This window comes from Glandiceps talaboti, chromosome 22 (assembly GCF_964340395.1).
Source record: "Glandiceps talaboti chromosome 22, keGlaTala1.1, whole genome shotgun sequence".
NCBI classification, from domain to species: domain Eukaryota; kingdom Metazoa; phylum Hemichordata; class Enteropneusta; family Spengelidae; genus Glandiceps; species Glandiceps talaboti.
In genome coordinates this window covers 16,566,549-16,586,069 of record NC_135570.1, presented here as the reverse complement: position 1 = coordinate 16,586,069, position 19,521 = coordinate 16,566,549, and the positions used below count along the sequence as shown (strand labels likewise).

At 36.4% G+C, this 19,521-nt stretch overlaps 1 protein-coding gene across 1 annotated transcript; it reads right to left on the bottom strand.

Annotated features, from left to right (window-relative positions):
- Nucleotides 1–1,492: 1,492 nt before the first annotated feature.
- Nucleotides 1,493–15,446, bottom strand: LOC144452149 (glyoxylate reductase/hydroxypyruvate reductase-like). The gene is made up of 8 exons (XM_078143186.1): nucleotides 15,275–15,446; nucleotides 12,826–12,956; nucleotides 11,945–12,017; nucleotides 10,543–10,659; nucleotides 9,917–10,107; nucleotides 7,204–7,339; nucleotides 3,602–3,732; nucleotides 1,493–2,319 (listed from the first exon to the last, which is right to left on the bottom strand). The coding sequence occupies exons 1-8, from the start codon at nucleotides 15,436–15,438 to the stop codon at nucleotides 2,198–2,200; spliced, it is 1,065 nt and encodes a 354-aa protein (XP_077999312.1). The 5' UTR covers nucleotides 15,439–15,446; the 3' UTR covers nucleotides 1,493–2,197.
- Between the last annotated feature and the right edge of the window lie 4,075 nt (nucleotides 15,447–19,521).

The following is a 19,521-nucleotide window of genomic DNA, read 5'->3' as shown; positions in this document are numbered from 1 at the left end:
TTACATGATATGTTACCTTTGTACCATGTTTAGGTGAAATCAGTAGGTGCACACCAAAGATATGAGGGTGAATGTCACACCTGCATGCATGCACACACACATGGACAAACGGAACCCAATGAATATCACCTATGGGTATGAGACTTATCATTATTGCTATAATATAATTGCAGAACTTAAACTTGGTATTTAGGGTAGTCAAATATATAAAAGATTTGATGATATAACACAGTCTACATTGAAAGTCATCAACTGGAAAAATTGCATTATTAGTGTGTCACAGCAGATTCTAATAATGAATGTAAAATATTTTTATATATATATATATATATATATATATATATATATATATATATATATATATATATACTCTTACACGTTGTATCCGCTCGATTATCAAACAGAAAAACAGAGCAATTAGCCCATTTTCGTTCTGTCAGCTTGATTGACAGACAGGCAGAACCACAAATTGGCCCATTTTTTTCTTGAACAATACCCCGACTAGAGACTGAAATCAACATCCCTACCAAATATGATATGCCAATGGTTTTTGACTATAAGTAACTCACAGATAGGCAGACAGACAGACAAGACACTATCAGATCTACAGCACATATGAACCTATCATGAATGAATATAGTTCAGCTGTGCTAATAAGTATGTTCAAACTATCTCGAACATGTTAATCTTGGTGCCATTGCCAAGAAGGTGAATAAACCCTGTGGTACCATTCAGACCTAGATTTACCCCATACAAGATTTAATGATTTTATGACATCAATAGAACTATAACTTGCACCCTGCCTACAGACTGCAAGCTGTGTGCATTTTTTGACCAAAAACTCACACCTCTGGTGCATCATTTCCCAATTAGACAACAAAGGAAACGTCCCCACCAAATACCAAAACAATTGGCCAGGCTGTGTTTGAATTTAAGTTGCACACACACACACACACACACACACACACACACACACACACACACACACACACACACACACACACATTGCAGGTACGCATGCACATACACACGCATACACACACTCACACACACATACACACTCACACACACACACATACACACACACATAATTAATAACTCAATCTTATCAATTTAATTAGGACTTAAAAAATAATTGTTTGGTTCCAGTTATTCGACCCAACCTACATGTAATTTTTCATGCTTTTTTTAACATATTCAACAAAAAAGTGATAACATCGCGAAAATTGTGGTCTCGCAAGAAACTGACATCAACTTAAAAAGACAATATAAAATTCTTCTTCCAATCTGTAATGACTATACATCTGATGAGAAGAAACCAAAAAACAGAGACCATATGGAAAACAATGAAAAACATAATTTCCTGAAAAAATTACCATCACTCTTTACCAAAATTTTGATGATGCCCGAGCCGAAGGCGAGGGCATCATCAAAATTTTGGTAAAGAGTGTCAACCCTTGGGCAGGCACTAAATGGTGATATTGCCCTCGCTGGCATATGTTATTACTTAAATGTCCCTCAATGATGACAATACTGACTCGAGTCAGTCAGTGACCTTTCAGGCAATATCATGTAATGTCCCTCAGTGATGGCAATGCTGACTCAAGTCAGTCAGTGACCTTTCAGGCAATATCACGTAATGTCCCTCAGTGATGGCTATACCAACTAAAGTCAGCCAATGACCTTTCAGGTAATACCATGTAATATCACTCAGTGATGGCAATAGTGACTAAAATCTGATGTGGCGAATACGGTTCAATTTCTTTATTTACCTCAATTTTCATTTTGTTTGTTCCAGGAGTGATCGTCACCTTCCCATGTCTGACCATGTGTAATAGAAATTCTGGTTCAAATCTTGCCACTCAGGACAAAAATTACATTACAAGCCACTCAGGACAAACATTACATTACAAGCTAATATTATTTAATACATTTGATGACAATGTCAAGTTACAAACAAAGTCAGAATCTATAGTAAAATCCATTCCATTAAATACAGTTATGACAATGATTATATGGATTATGAGTCCATTTGCATGTTAAATGATAAAAGTTATTTAGTTTGTAGTGTTGGTTATCTGAGAATGTGTTACTGTTATGTGTATTACATTACTTTCATGCAATGAAAGGCAGTGATGTAGCCTTGGTTGATAAACCAGTCATCTTGTTATTGCTACTCTATTATATCTAATGTCTTTTAGACTTGAACTTGACAAGGCATCTTCTCTCCTTTTAATCCAGCAAGTAGATTGTTTGCTGCTAGCACTGCCATCTCAGTCCTGGTTTGTTCTGTGGCACTACCAATATGAGGCAACACCACTGTGTACAAAGTTGAAAAACACAATATAAATGAATTGACAGGATACATACATTAAAGGGGAACAAAGGCAACGCTAATTTTATTCTAGCTACTTTAGTTGATATAATGGTATTTTTTGAATTATTAATGAGATTACAATGCAATGACTCATGATGTGTATTTAGACAGACAGACAACATTGAAGAATCTGCCTTGGAAGACAAACATTTTTTAAGAAAAACATTGTAATAACAGAGGACAAACATTTATAAGTTCTACAATTGTTGGTGTGTTATGACAAACACACTGTTAAAGAGGCCATATTATGGATGAGGATTGGATTATTTTTTTTAACTTATAAAAAATAGCGCCAATGGCATTGTAGCACAACTGCACTGTATTTTTGTTAGTGTTTGGTTGCCTATCCAGCCCTGTTGTTATCTTTACCATATATATACCATCACTTGGCTGTTGCTATGGGTAATGGGCTTATTGCTAGGCATATTTGGGTACACTTTTTGATTGTTTATCCACTTGTCCAACCATCCCTGCTATTACCTTTGCTATATACACCATCATTAGGCTGTTGCTATGGGCATGGCCTTGTTGCCAAGTATATTAGCATACATGTACATTTTAAAAACATTTATTCACTTACCTGCCCACCCCTGTTATGTTTATAATAGGCATCATTTCACTGTTGCTAAGGGTGTCCTCATGGTCGCTAAGGCTATTTTAGTCAATATGTTTTGAACAATATCACCCCCCAGAAAAAGTTCAAGTTCAGCCCCATTCCCATGTAGTTTTCAAGATATAAGTTTTTGACCAAAATTGACATTTTTAGACCCCTTTTGCATATCACCGATGGGATCATCATGTTGTCACTTCAACTTCTTCTACATATACAACATGCATCCCCATTAAATTTTAGTCTAATCTGCTTAGCAGTTTTGGAATTGTAGATTTTTTACCAAAAAGACACATTTTTAGACCTAATTTGCATATCACCGAAGGAATCATCATGTCATTAACAATTCTTAATATAAAAACCCCTATAACATAAGCGTATTATTAGTTCAGTTGTGCTAAAATTTGACTGTGATGCATTTCTACAGCACTGTCACAAATGAACAAATAATACACTTATGTTCTGTGAGAGCTAGCAGTATGGTTGTCAGTTATTTTGTCAGTCTTCATAAAAATATTTGTATTAAAAATATATAAAGTTATGGTTTCATTTTTTTATCAGATACTATTTCCAGTACTATTACCAGTATAAAAGAATATTAATGACACACATACCACAGTTTTCTAATTCCAGTAATGGATGATCTGTAGGTATTGGTTCAGGTGTTGTAACATCTAGTCCAGCAGCTCTTATCATTCCTGATTCTAAAGCATCTAAGAGATCATCTTGATTTACAAGGCCTCCTCTGGGTCAATTATCATGGACATGAAAATAATAATATTATATATCATCAATTTGCAAATTAACATAGTTATGTTAAAACAGATATCAAATATTAGTACTATGGTTATGCACAAATAGAAATCAGGAATTAACATATTACTATGGGTTATGTAGAAACAGAAATAAAGAATTAGCATATCACTATGGTTATGCACAAATAGAAATCAAACATTAGCATATCACCATGGTTATGTAGAAACAGAAATCAAACATTAGCATATCACCATGGTTATGCACAAATACATTTTAAACATATTAAGCATATCACTATGGTTAGACCTAAATAAAATTGTTTGGTTCCGCTAACCCAACCCCACCGAGTTTTTCACACTGACCCTAAACTTTTTTTAAAAGACAGTCAGTGGCTATAGGGGTAGGTTGATGTCGGACCTTTGACCATCTGTCCGTCCGTCAACTTTTTATACATGTATTTCAATCTCCGCTCTGAAACAACTTGGCAAATTGGGCTGAAATTTGGTGTGAAGGTGTCTTGAAATGTCCAGATCTAATTTAGTTCAAGAGAATTTGATTGGGTCATACTTGTCTCGCGAGCTTTCCTTGAACTTTCAAGTTATCGAATGAAGAGAAATTCAGCATGTTGTTTGTTTGAAACCTGCTGTCCTCAAACCATGTACTGGCACAGGGATTCTTGTGTTCTGCAGAAAATGTAATAGCTGGATTTACTTTCATGTAAATGATCATGAACCAAAGTCAAAGAGCCATCACAGTTATTCAACACCTTTCAAATTGAATGGACTATAACAACTTAACAATGTCTACAACTCAGGGTCTCATCTTCAAGTTTATGTGCTAGGAACATATTAATGAAATATCATCTTGTAGTGTCACTGTTCCATTGTCAGTATTGTGTATTATTTGAAAGTGTTTCGAACTTTGTAGAATTTTGGAAGGTACATTTGTTACCGTAGCAACTGATTTTCATAAAAAGGTAACTTTTTTTTGAACTCAGTATAATACATTAACAGACTATATGCAAATATAGTCAATATGCAAATAAACCTGATTATTATAAAATTCATAGGAGGGGGTCCAGAAGCTGAAGCTGACATTTTTGGGAATTTAAATGGCTGTATTTGTAGAACATCATGCTGAAAGATTTTAGTTAAGATATGTGCCTATACTTTCAATCCATCACTAAATACATCCTGAACCATACAATCATTCCATTCTGTTCCATGATGTATATTAACTTGATAAGACTCACATCAATTTCAATAAGTAATGGATACACTTTATTGATATACAAATAACAAAGGAAGTGTTACACAACACTGTTACTTCAATATACAAGACCATTAGACTTACAGTACATGTACCTGTAGTCTTCCTTCCTAGTTCACTCTCTTTAAACTCAAATCAACAGGATTTTTCCATATCTCATACTTCAAGTTCCTCACGTATCCTACTTTCTTGAAATCTACCCACAAGAGATTGAAGTTCATCAGCTGAACTTTTCTCATAAGCCAGTTTGAAAATGTTAGAAAAGTCAAACTCATCAATGAGAGCCCCCCCCCCCCCCTCTATTTGAATTTTAAGTAGTGAATCTACATTCTCTGACTTCAACCTGTTTCTTAAGGCTGTCTTTATCAAATTGTACTGGCTCACAACTCTTTCACAGTCTACTGTAGACACAGGTATAAGGGATGCAATATCTGAGAGTTTTATCAATTGAGGGTGTACATCCAACTGTCTACTATCGAGCTCCTAAATAACTGTCATGTCTGTTGAAAATTTCAAATGCCTATAGCTACTAATTCATGTTTACATATTTTCCATTCTTCTCTAACTGCAATGGCTGAAATCATTTCACTCTATAAACCATTAGCATCAGTCTTATCCTTTCTAAAATGATTGATTAGTACATTAGTACATCTAATTCTTTATCGCCATATATAGCAAACTCAGGTGATCCCTTATTTAGTAAATGTTCAGGATTAAGAATACAAAATGCCTGCAGGATACCATTGTCTGGGAATCTCTTGTTAATGTTCTCAACTAAATTACAGATGATTTCTCGCCCTTTTTACAGGCTTTACACAGGAATACATTTTTTTGCTTTCATATTCCAGCCACAGAAAGTCGTTAAACCAAGCTGTTTTGATTTTTTGTTTTTTGTCGTACACTTCCTGTGTCTGAGATTGAGAGGGACCCACTGCTGTTCAGCAGCATGTTGTTCAACGGTAGCAGCTTGCTGTCTGTCATTCGACTTTTAAGGACTGATTTCTTGTTCACTATTACATGTTATTATAGTATCTTGTTTACTTGTATTTCTTGGTTTCTTTGCCTGACTTTCTTGGCAAAATCCACAATCCAACAAAGTATGACGGTGAGACTCAGACATTGTTATGCAAACTAGAAAGTTCAAGCATATAGTAGGTACGTAATATGAATATATAATATGGCTGCATGTAAAAAGATCTCCCAGCATGCTGTTTAAATTGTGATGGAGCAAGCAAGATATTCACAAATTGTACAGAGATACCCCCTTGGCAGTGAATAATTGTTGACACATTCGCTATATATATTCGCTGTTGTTGCATGTTAAGGAAAGTCAAAATTTGGAGTCGCCAGTTTGACTAAAGTAACGTCAATCCAATTCGCCAGTCAATAAACCAAGTCGCCATATTACCATCTGGTGATCGGCAGTGTGAACACTGAATACGCATAATCATTTCACTGTTGCTAAGGGTATGGTCATGGTTGCTAGGGCCAGGTTTGTCAATATGATTTGAAGTTACTGCAGAAAAACACCTTCAGAAACATCCTCACCAAGTTTCAGCCCCATTTCTCATTTAGTTTTCAAGATACGGTTATTGGCCAAAATTGATGCATCCCTAGTAAATTTCAGTCCAATCTGTTCAGTCATTTTGGAATTATATATTTTTGAACAAACAAACACATTTTTAGACCTAATTTGCATATCAATGATGGCATTTTCATGTCTTGAACAATCTGTAATCTAAGCACCCCTACTAGTTTTTGAGTTTAATTTTTTTGACCAAAAACCACATTTTTTTATCTAACTCACACACATGTGATGCAATCATTTTGCCTTGAACAATTTCCAAACTAGATACCACAAGCAATGTCCACACCAAAAACCAAAGTAATTGGTGCAGTGTTTTTTTTATTATTTTAAGTCATCCACACACACACACACACACACACACACACACACACACACACACACACACACACACACACACACACACACACACACACACACACACACACACACACACACAGACGGACAGATACTGCACCATGCCTATAGCACTACTGAACTTCATTATTTCAGTTGTGCTAAAAATGGCATGGTAGTCATTCTCACTGTTGACACTGAGACAGTGAGTGTATTAAAAGTCTACAACATCAATATGGGCATTTAGAAAATAATTCAATTTGACATTACCTGCTTGTATTGATGAATATAGCTGATTTTTTCATTTTACTGAATGTGGCTATATCAAAAAGTCCCTGAGTCTCTGGAGTAAGGGCACAGCAAACAATCACAAAATCGGCCTGGTTAAGTAGAGAATCTAGACTCACTGAAATCAAAGCATTTCATAATAACTGGTAATTATAGGAGACAGTCTATTCAATTTCACATGATTCACAGGTGTTAGTGTTGGGGGTGTAACGATGTCTCCTCACAGGCAAGCTTCTAACTGTAAGTGTGAGTGTGAGTGTGAGTGTTAGTGTTGGGGGTGTAGCGATGTCTCCTCACAGGCAAGCTTCTAACTGTAAGTGTGAGTGAGAGTGTTAGTGTTGGGGGTGTAGTGATGTCTCCTCACAGGCAAGCTTCTAACTGTAAGTGTGAGTGTGAGTGTTAGTGTTGGGGGTGTAGCGATGTCTCCTCACAGGCAAGCTTCTAACTGTAAGTGTGAGTGTGAGTGTTAGTGTTGGGGGTGTAGCGATGTCTCCTCACAGGCAAGCTTCTAACTGTAAGTGTAAGTGTGAGTGTTAGTGTTGGGGGTGTAGCGATGTCTCCTCACAGGCAAACTTCTAACTGTAAGTGTAAGTGTGAGTGTTAGTGTTGGGGGTGTAGCGATGTCTCCTCACAGGCAAGCTTCTAACTGTAAATGTGAGTGTGAGCGTTAGTGTTGGGGGTGTAGCGATGTCTCCTCACAGGCAAGCTTCTAACTGTAAGTGTGAGTGTTAGTGTTAGTGTTGGGGGTGTAGCGATGTCTCTTCACAGGCAAGCTTCTAACTGTAAGTGTGAGTGTGAGTGTTAGTGTTGGGGGTGTAGCGATGTCTCCTCACAGGCAAGCTTCTAACTGTAAGTGTAAGTGAGAGTGTTAGTGTTGGGGGTGTAGCGATGTCTCCTCACAGGCAAGCTTCTAACTGTAAGTGTAAGTGAGAGTGTTAGTGTTGGGGGTGTAGCGATGTCTCCTCACAGGCAAGCTTCTAACTGTAAGTGTGAGTGTGAGTGTTAGTGTTGGGGGTGTAGCAATGTCTCCTCACAGGCAAGCTTCTAACTGTAAGTGTGAGTGTGAGTGTTAGTGTTGGGGGTGTAGCGATGTCTCCTCACAGGCAAGCTTCTAACTGTAAGTGTAAGTGAGAGTGTTAGTGTTGGGGGTGTAGTGATGTCTCCTCACAGGCAAGCTTCTAACTGTAAGTGTGAGTGTGAGTGTTAGTGTTGGGGGTGTAGCAATGTCTCCTCACAGGCAAGCTTCTAACTGTAAGTGTAAGTGAGAGTGTTAGTGTTGGGGGTGTAGTGATGTCTCCTCACAGGCAAGCTTCTAACTGTAAGTGTGAGTGAGTGTTAGTGTTGGGGGTGTAGTGATGTCTCCTCACAGGCAAGCTTCTAACTGTAAGTGTGAGTGTGAGTGTTAGTGTTGGGGGTGTAGCGATGTCTCCTCACAGGCAAGCTTCTAACTGTAAGTGTAAGTGAGAGTGTTAGTGTTGGGGGTGTAGTGATGTCTCCTCACAGGCAAGCTTCTAACTGTAAGTGTGAGTGTGAGTGTTAGTGTTGGGGGTGTAGCGATGTCTCCTCACAGCCAAACTTCTAACTGTAAGTGTAAGTGAGAGTGTTAGTGTTGGGGGTGTAGTGATGTCTCCTCACAGGCAAGCTTCTAACTGTAAGTGTGAGTGTTAGTGTTGGGGGTGTAGTGATGTCTCCTCACAGGCAAGCTTCTAACTGTAAGTGTGAGTGAGAGTGTTAGTGTTGGGGGTGTAGCGATGTCTCCTCACAGGCAAGCTTCTAACTGTAAGTGTAAGTGAGAGTGTTAGTGTTGGGGGTGTAGCGATGTCTCCTCACAGGCAAACTTCTAACTGTAAGTGTGAGTGTGAGTGTTAGTGTTGGGGGTGTAGCGATGTCTCCTCACAGGCAAGCTTCTAACTGTAAGTGTGAGTGAGAGTGTTAGTGTTGGGGGTGTAGCGATGTCTCCTCACAGCCAAACTTCTAACTGTAAGTGTAAGTGAGAGTGTTAGTGTTGGGGGTGTAGTGATGTCTCCTCACAGGCAAGCTTCTAACTGTAAGTGTGAGTGAGAGTGTTAGTGTTGGGGGTGTAGCTGTAGAAACAATGTTTGTTAAAATCTTGTAGTTCCTCAAGTAGAGAATTATTTATAGAATTGAAAGTTAAGATGTTACATCAGCAAGGCTCATTGTCAAAAAAAAAAAAAATCAACCGAAGAAGTTAATCTACATACTAGATACTTTTGCTCAAAATTTGGAGGTTTACGGTTTTCATACATACAATGTACAACGAATAAAAATTTCCAAGAGTGAATCCAATTTGTATTTTTGCAGTGGCCACATCTACCATATAGACATCATCACCAAGTTTCAGAAAATTAGTCATGTAGTAATTTCAAAGTTTTAACTTTTTGACAAGAAATACAATTTTTAGTCTTTATTTGCATATCAACAATCAGGTCATATTGTCTTCAATAATTCTTTACCTGGACACAACTACAAACATCCCCATCAATTTTCAGAAGAATCTTCCTCTTAGTTTTTTTTGACTAAATAACACTTTTCAGAAATCTTAAGTGTTATAGTGTGATCTGCATCCAGTCAATCATTTGATATTGGTTTGAACAATCATCAGCATTGATATGCAAATTTGCTATTTACCATATGAATAACTTCAAATTCTTCCATCAGCTCAATAAATGCTTACCATATTCAGCAGGTACTGTATTTGCATCTGGTTTGGGATTTCTGCCAGTGTACAAAAATCTCTTCACCCCAAATGGTTTCAGTCTGTGTGCTACAGCCATTCCAATTCTACCCAGTCCTACTATTCCAACTGTACTGTTAAATAAACCACTTCCACACATCCATAGAGGAGTCCATGATCCCCATCCACCACTGTAGAGAATAATTACAACATGATATGTACATGTATACATTATTGTACAAACAAGACTTAATACCAATATGTCTGAAATAAAGCTAACAACCAATAAACAACACACACACTTTGAATGCATTACATTTGTACATATGCATACAAGTAATATGTATAGTAAACAGTTTGAATGCATTACATTTGCACATATACATACAAGTAATATGTATAGTAAACACTTTGAATGCATTACATTTGCACATATACATACAAGTAATATGTATAGTAAACAGTTTGAATGCACTACATATACATACAAGTAATATGTATAGTAAACAGTTTGAATGCATTACATATACATATACATACAATTAATATGTATATTAAACAGCCATCTAAGTTAGTCTACCACTCCCGGTAAAACAATATAGGAACTGTTTGGTGTGGTCACTTACTTTCTGACCTGGTCAACAGCCTCCAGTAGTCTCCTAGATGTAGCTAGAAGTAGACCAACTGTCAGCTCTGCTGTTGCATCTGTGAGTACATCTGGTGTATATCCTAATGGTATATTCCTGACATATCAGAAATGAAGAGTTGTTGTCAACAAAGTCACTTTCATTCATTAGAGTGTTCAGTACATGTTAACCAGTGAGAGGCAAGCATCTACAAGCATAAATTGTTTAAAACATGAAACATTAACATTTGAATTTGATTTGATTAACACTTGGCACATCATGTTGGAAGTATAAAGACTGGTACTGCGCTTCACAGTTTGATAAGAACAGTTTTATGGCGTCTTTGCATAATAGTTCACATTCACAAATGAATTTGATGTTCCCCTGGCATTTCATGTCAACATAAAACTGACTGAGTTATGGAATGTAATACAAGTACATATACTTCCAACATACTGTGCCTAGTGTTATTAATCCAATTCATTTATTTACTTTCCCTGTCTGTAACAAGTTTCACTTGTAAATGCTTGCATGTCGCTGGTTGTAAAATTTACCTTTAATTCCAAGCTTGAATGAATAAAGTGTCTATATTTTAAGTTTTCAGTATCCATTAATGGGGCAAAATACACATTTTTACAATCAAATGGTCAAGTTTGACTGTTATCATGAATGTCACAAAACAAAGTGATTTGCAACATATTTAAAAGTTTTGATTGAAATTGGTCTACAAGTCTGCATGTTTGAGATACAAGTGAATATACACAGATGCATAGACGGAAGGACACACTAGACCCAACATAGTAAGCCCCATCCCTCCTTGATTTATTTTTTGTCAGGATATATCTGCTACTGTCACACTGGCATCATCATCAACAATGATATCACGTGAATCAAAATAGACAAAATAAAACTATCTCTAATCTGACCCACCTGGTTTGTAATAAAACTATCTCTAATCTGACTCACCTGGTTTTTTAATAAAACTATCTCTAATCTGACCCACCTGATTTGTAATAAAACTACCTCTAATCTGACCCACCTGATTTGTAATAAAACTACCTCTAATCTGACTCACCTGGTTTTTTAATAAAACTACCTCTAATCTGACCCACCTGGTTTGTAATAAAACTATCTCTAATCTGACTCACCTGGTTTTTTAATAAAACTATCTCTAATCTGACCCACCTGGTTTGTAATAAAACTACCTCTAATCTGACTCACCTGGTTTTTTAATAAAACTACCTCTAATCTGACTCACCTGATTTGTAATAAAACTACCTCTAATCTGACCCACCTGATTTGTAATAAAACTAACTCTAATCTGACTCACCTGGTTTGTAATAAAACTATATCTAATCTGACTCACCTGGTTTGTAATAATACTATCTCTAATCTGACTCACCTGGTTTTCACTTCTTGTAAGTTGATATGGTCATATCCTACAGACATTGTACTGACTGCTTTCAATGTTGGACCTATAGTGTATATAGGTAGAAGCAAAATACAATTGATGAAATAAATAGTTGGTAAATATGTCAATACTAATATTTATTTTTTATTTTCTTTTTAAGAGATTTTTTTTATTGCAGTCAGAAGAAGCAATTAACATCACTGGAAACATTTGGCTTGAAAATATTACATTTCAAAAATTAATTCCTTTTAAATCATTTGTAGTAATACTGTCACTGGTCCAAGAAACTGAAGAAAATTACACAATTTTTATGGAGTTTGCCTTTACGATTAGCAATGTTTTTTATATCCTGTATACAAATATTTAAAAGATGTAAAGTCTGGTACATGTACATGTAATAACACCAACATTTGAGATTTACGACTAGGTATGGATATTTCCATACATGGATTGGGAACAAGTTATAAAAAGCAGTTTGGAATAATCTATGATTGTAGATTTTAAGAATATTTGATAAGATTTCCATCATCAGTATATACATTATGAATCAGAAAGTTCGGATTAATCTCTGTTCTGTAGGATACAAACTTTGAGCCAGTTTCTAACTGTACACACGATCTAATGTATCAGTCCACGAAATCATACTCAGAGCATTACATGTATGATGTAAAACTAACATTGATTTTGTGGGATAGTACATAGTAGTACAGCATGTACATGTAGTAGTCTTGTCAGTTTGTATATATGTATATGTGATGTTATGTACTACTGGAGAGTACTGCATACATGTACCGGTATATGTATGTGCATGTAGTAGTCTAATTAATAAGTACATGTATATTTATACAATGTATGCAATGTTATATACAAACCTGCTGCATCTAAAACACTTGCATTAATTGTGTCAGTCAACAAGCAATATAAACCATCAATACCCGCCACATTTCTCAGTAATTCTGATCTTGGAATTGGGTCATCTGATTTCCACTGGGCTACATCACATCTAAACAAACCAGATAGCAGATTAAATTACACATGTACAATATATTTCATCGCAGAAATTTCAAATAGAATTCTAGAGGTAAGTTACTTCCTGAACAATTATTGTTTTTAGCTTTTCTGAGTGTTTGAAAAACTAATCATTTACAGGTTTTGTACAATGTACATGTACAACCTTTCTCCTCCACTTTGGGAATATATTCACAGATGGGTAAACACTACGATACAAATCAGTGTTATATACTCTTTTATCTTACACTACAGAAACTCTGTACTGAATGACATACCCATGTTAAATGTACATGTACAATGTACGCGGTATATATATCTGTATGTTCAATTTACATGTACAATGTACCCGGTATATGTACCTGTATGTTAAATTTACATGTACAATGTACCTGGTATATGTACCTGTATGTTAAATTTACATGTACAATGTACCTGGTATATGTACCTGTATGTTAAATTTACATGTACAATGTACCTGGTATATGTACCTGTATGTTAAATTTACATGTACAATGTACCTGGTACATATACCTGTATGTTAAATTTACATGTACAATGTACCTGGTATATGTACCTGTATGTTAAATTTACATGTACAATGTACCTGGTATATGTACCTGTATGTTAAATTTACATGTACAATGTACCTGGTATATGTACCTGTATGTTAAATTTACATGTACAATGTACCTGGTACATGTACCTGTATGTTAAATTTACATGTACAATGTACCTGGTACATGTACCTGTATGTTAAATTTACATGTACAATGTACCTGGTATATGTACCTGTATGTTAAATTTACATGTACAATGTACCTGGTACATGTACCTGTATGTTAAATTTACATGTACAATGTACCTGGTATATGTACCTGTATGTTAAATTTACATGTACAATGTACCTGGTATATGTACCTGTATGTTAAATTTACATGTACAATGTACCTGGTATATGTACCTGTATGTTAAATTTACATGTACAATGTACCTGGTACATGTACCTGTATGTTAAATTTACATGTACAATGTACCTGGTACATGTACCTGTATGTTAAATTTACATGTACAATGTACCTGGTATATGTACCTGTATGTTAAATTTACATGTACAATGTACCTGGTACATGTACCTGTATGTTAAATTTACATGTACAATGTACCTGGTACATATACCTGTATGTTAAATTTACATGACTTGTACAATGTACCTGGTACATATACCTGTATGTTAAATTTACATGACTTGTACAATGTACCTGGTACATATACCTGTAGGTTAAATGTACATGACTTGTATATACATAATCTATCAATCAGGGTTTGTTTTCTGTGAACAATAGAAAGCTCCTACGAATACTGGTGAGATACCACTTATGTGGACACTAATCCATTTCATTTCACAGTCAACTTGATCGAGATGATGCTCGTCTTGGGCAATGAGATTATTTTTAACTGCGAAAAATACTCCTCCATGGTTGTCCTTAGTTATTTATCATTCCGTCCTTGCCGAATGCATTGAAGTTTGTTAGAAAGAATTCACCAGTGCAAATGTTGCTAGTAAAACGAGGTAAAGCTATATCTGTGCTTATTGTTCATCCTTTAATACTTATTGCCATCATAAATTAAGTACAAATTAATTCCTGGAAGCCAGTGAAGTTGCATTAGGATTAGTTTGATAGTCACGATAGCGTTTCCTGATTACAGACATTACGGTATATACAATATGTACATGTAGAACATTGTGCGTCCACTATGATTCGACTTTCAATTTGGTTTATCCCTCCAAACTAGATTTTTTTTAAATGTGAAACACAATGAAAACTAAAAACAAGCAATCAGCCCCACATCCGGCATCAGATGCACTGAGTTGACACTGGAGCGAGTTGAATGGAATATACTTCCAGTGAATGGAAGGACTTGAAATGGGGCGAATTGACATGAGACGAGTTCATATTGGGACGATGTGATCCGTCACCGTATTCACCACCCCATCCCACCCCCGCACTGTGAGTGTGACTAAGATTACAATGCGATATTTCAAATCGAATAAAAAAAAAAAAACCTTTAAAAAACAGAACAAATCGTGGAATTGCGACAACGAATAAGGGAGTAAGACAATAGCGTCGTAAACTGTTTGGAGAAAGGCATATCGATTCCTTTACCATCTTTTTCTGATACCCAGCAGTCAGTGACAGTGCAGTACAAAATACGTGATTGATAATGTCGTAACGATAGGAAAACAAAAACAAAGCGTACAATATAAACTTATCAAAAATAACATTAAGTTAACATAAATCCACCACTTACTCGGTCACAAGTATGTCTATAGCTTTCTGTGGAATATTCCTGGTCACAAACACCTTAAACCGCCTTTGGTCACTCATTGTTCGTCCGAATCTACGCCAGCTGTTACAAAATTTTGTTCGAAAACGAAATCGTGTTATACTTTGCACGACGGGTTTGACAATCATGATAATGCCATGGACGCAGCCATATTTGTTGGGCAAAGGATTGTGGGAGATACTACTAGGCAAAGGATTTTCACAGACACCTGTAATTCGAGATATGTTTCAGACTACAAAAAAAAATCGATGAAAAAAGGGTAAAATAACACGAGTTTCTAGGATCGCGTATTCCACACAGAAAACTATGTTTTTATATTATCGGCCGAATATGTCAATATTATTTGTATGTTATTGTATATTCTGAAACATCAGAGTCTATCACTAGTATCAGATTACAAGCCGTACCCAAGTCGGACTATCAACATTTGTCATGTTTTTGGGCCAAGCTCATTGCCAAGCTGGAATGTCAGCAATCTGATTAAAATCCGACATTTTTTAGCTACGAGAGCTGCTGTCGTGGCAGAGTGTGTGTGTGTGTGTGTATGTGTGTATGTGTGTCTATATGTATGTATGTATGTATGTATGTATGTATGTATGTATGTATGTATGTATGTATGTATGTATGTCTGTGTGTATGTATGTATGTATGTATGTATGTATGTATGTATGTATGTATGTATGTATGTATGTATGTATGTATGTATGTATGTATGTATGTATGTATGTATGTATGTATGTATACAAGTAATAAATGCCGTCCGGGTAAATACACGCCGACGTAGGAGGCGTGTATTGCCAGGATGGCATTTATCTTGTACCCCGGCTAATAATTCAATGGTGTCACCATTGTTTATGTTTTGATTTTCGACAAGAAACCCTGACGCCTACGTGACTTCCAATCGAAGCTGACACGTGTCAACAAACTGGATACACGCCTGTGTCAACATTCAATGTCACACACGTATATCGCTATGTTGCACGACGAAAATAGCAATTTACATCCCAATGTACAGTGTATTTCATACCACTATGTATTTGCTCGATATTATTATGCAGGACATTCATACTACAAACTACTCAATACAATCACATCCATCATGTGTATGCAACTAGTGATATGAAATTTAATCGCCACTGATAAAACGTAAACCAGGCTACTGACATCAAAAATACAACTTTCAGCGAAATTGTTTATCTGTGTCTAGTGTAAAGAAACAGCATATTAATTACATGCAAATGAAATACATCATTCAAACTTTTGAAATGTCGTGTATTATACGAAGCAATAGTAGTACCGTCTACCTCTCGCAAGTTGTAGTAAAATACACCATTCAAACTACAATGCAATACCGTCCACAATTATTGTGACTTTTTGTCCATTCCGTCTTCATCCCTATCTTCGGCCCAACTATTCCAAACTTGCATGATGAGCTAGTATTTTTTTCAGTGTATTTCTGTGTGTTTTTCAGTACACTTGCCTTCAGTTTCTGATCTATGTCCTCAGCTGTCATAACAGCAAACCGTCGCTTTCCCCCTACCATTATACCGTCTACCTTGTAGTATGTGTATTTTATTCACCTTCTAAATACACTCTGAGGTAATGTTTATTATTACGAAAATAGTGTTCAACGTGTGAACGGAAGTCTTATCTGTTCAGTCACAGTATGGCGTAGAATGCCTGCCAATATTCGAAAACACAATACTGCAATGACTATATGCAATACTGCAATGACTATATGCAATACTGCAATGACTATATGCAACACTACAATGACTATATGCAATACTGCAATGACTATATGCGATATGACTACATGAGGTGACTACATGCGATATGACTACATGCGATGTGACTACATGAGATGACTACATGCGATATGACTACATGAGATGACTACATGCGATATGACTACATGAGATGACTACATGCGATATGACTACATGAGGTGACTACATGCGATGTGACTACATGAGATGACTACATGCGATATGACTACATGAGATGATTACATGCGATATGACTACATGAGATGACTACATGCGACATGACTACATGAGATGACTATATGCAATACTGCGATGATGACATGATATGCGGCGATTTTGTAATGACGTTATGCCATTTGTAGATTATTCAATACGCATAATACGAGTATTAATATGAAACAGGCTAGGGAGTACTCCTCAGCATGTTGCACGTGGTAAGAGGTGGACCATTTGATATCCTGGGGGGGGGGGGGGCTTGGAAGATTTGGGGGGAAAAAAGATGCCAAATGGATTTGCTTGAAAAAAAAATCCGGATATGAGAGGGTTATGGAAAAAAAAGATGGACCACTGCTGCTAGAAAAAAAATGTCTTGGCAGGGAAATGATGCACAGGTTCGAGTATACTGTTCAAATTGCTCGTACCTCTCCAACCAGGACACTTGTCAAATCATGACAAACAGTTTCAAACACATGTCAGGGACCAGTCAGTTTCGTTAGCCTGTGGTACATATAATATTTGTTCTTGTCTCTGTTTCTTTCATAAATGGTTTAAATATTACTTCATGTAAGGGTTCAAACATAACTATACATAAAAAATATACATATAATACATGCATTACCTAGCTATAACACTAGTTACAGAACATGCCATGTAAGTGTTTGGCTGTTTCACAATCAGTGCTTCACTTATCTTACACTTTGGGGCAAAAGTGAACTTGAAGGTTTTGTAATGGTAACCTTCATACTATTGGATAGTTTATAAAAGAACTTAATCTAAATTGTTCTAGTCTCTTCAGTATGAATTTGTCAAAAGGGATGAATATACTTCCTATTTCAGACACTACATGTATCGACACCACAACTCAAATTCAAGTTTATATTGTACACTAGGTATGACCTCCTAAAGTGCTCTAACACATCAGTAACTTTACTATAAATGCAATATCAATGACCCTATACCAATGTTACAGGCCCACTTTTATAACATGGAAAACTTATGTAAAAAGTTATATTTACTTTAGCTTTTCGACGTTTGGCAATATATATCTCAGAGGCTATGAATAACCTAAAAATCGCCTAAATAGAAACAAAAAACTGCAGATCTGGCGGGGGGGGGCCTTGGACTCCATCACCCCAGAGGCCACTCATTCGTTAAACCAACAATAAGATTCACCAAAATTGGTAAAAAAAAAACTTGAAAAGCTTCTAGGGGAGATCCCCTAGGACCCCCCCCCCCATAAGAGGTAGACATGTCCAAGCCTCAAATCAAAGTTCTTCCCTCTTACTGTCAAGATGCTATGAAATTTTATTTCAAAAATGTTTCAACCATGTGTAGTTGCTTTTTACATGTTAGAGCTGTCTTGTAAAGCTTGCAAATTATTGTCTGAAAGTGTCTGTGAATAGCCTAAACATTGCTTGAGAATTTAAAAAACCTCGAGGGCTTCTAGGGGGACTACATGAGATGACTACATGCGACATGACTACATGAGATAGACATGAGGTAGACATGTTCCAGTCTCAAATCAAAGTTCTTTCCTCCAACTCTTACTGTCAAGATGCTATGAAACTTTATTTCAAAAATGTTTCAACCTCACAGAGTTGCTTTTTACATGTTAGAGCTGTCTTGTAAAATTTGTAAATTATTGTCTGAAAGTGTCTGTGAATAGCCTAAACATTGCCTTTAGAAGTAAAAATCATCCAGGCCGTTTTCTAGAGGGAGACCGGCTAGAACCCCCCCCCCCCCCAATTCACAGACACTCGCACAAGAGGTGGACATATCCCAGTCTCAAAGCTCTTCCCTCTACAACTTACTGTCAGATGCTATGAAACTTTATTCAGGGGGGGGGGGGGTCAGTGACTTTTTGTCGGCCCAATGGAAAAAAAACACTGACACCCCCCCCCCCCATCCCCCAATCTGGAGAAACTGACCGGTCTATCTGAATGTTTGAGCTCACCAATCAAGTTTCCGATTTGTATTTTCAGTGTGTCACCATACCATGGCATGCTTATTTAATTGAAAATCAAACATGTATGAAATATGTAGTTTTTTAAATATAATATGTGTGTGATAGAACAGCATCTTTTTACTCTCTCTATTACCGTGTGCCAAAACCAAACAGAAAATTGTGGCAACAAATGTAGGTGTTCAACATTGACGTAAAAAAAAACCGGATATCTCAAAGAAGCAAAGAAAAAAAAAGTTGCCAGCATAGGCGAAGGAGAA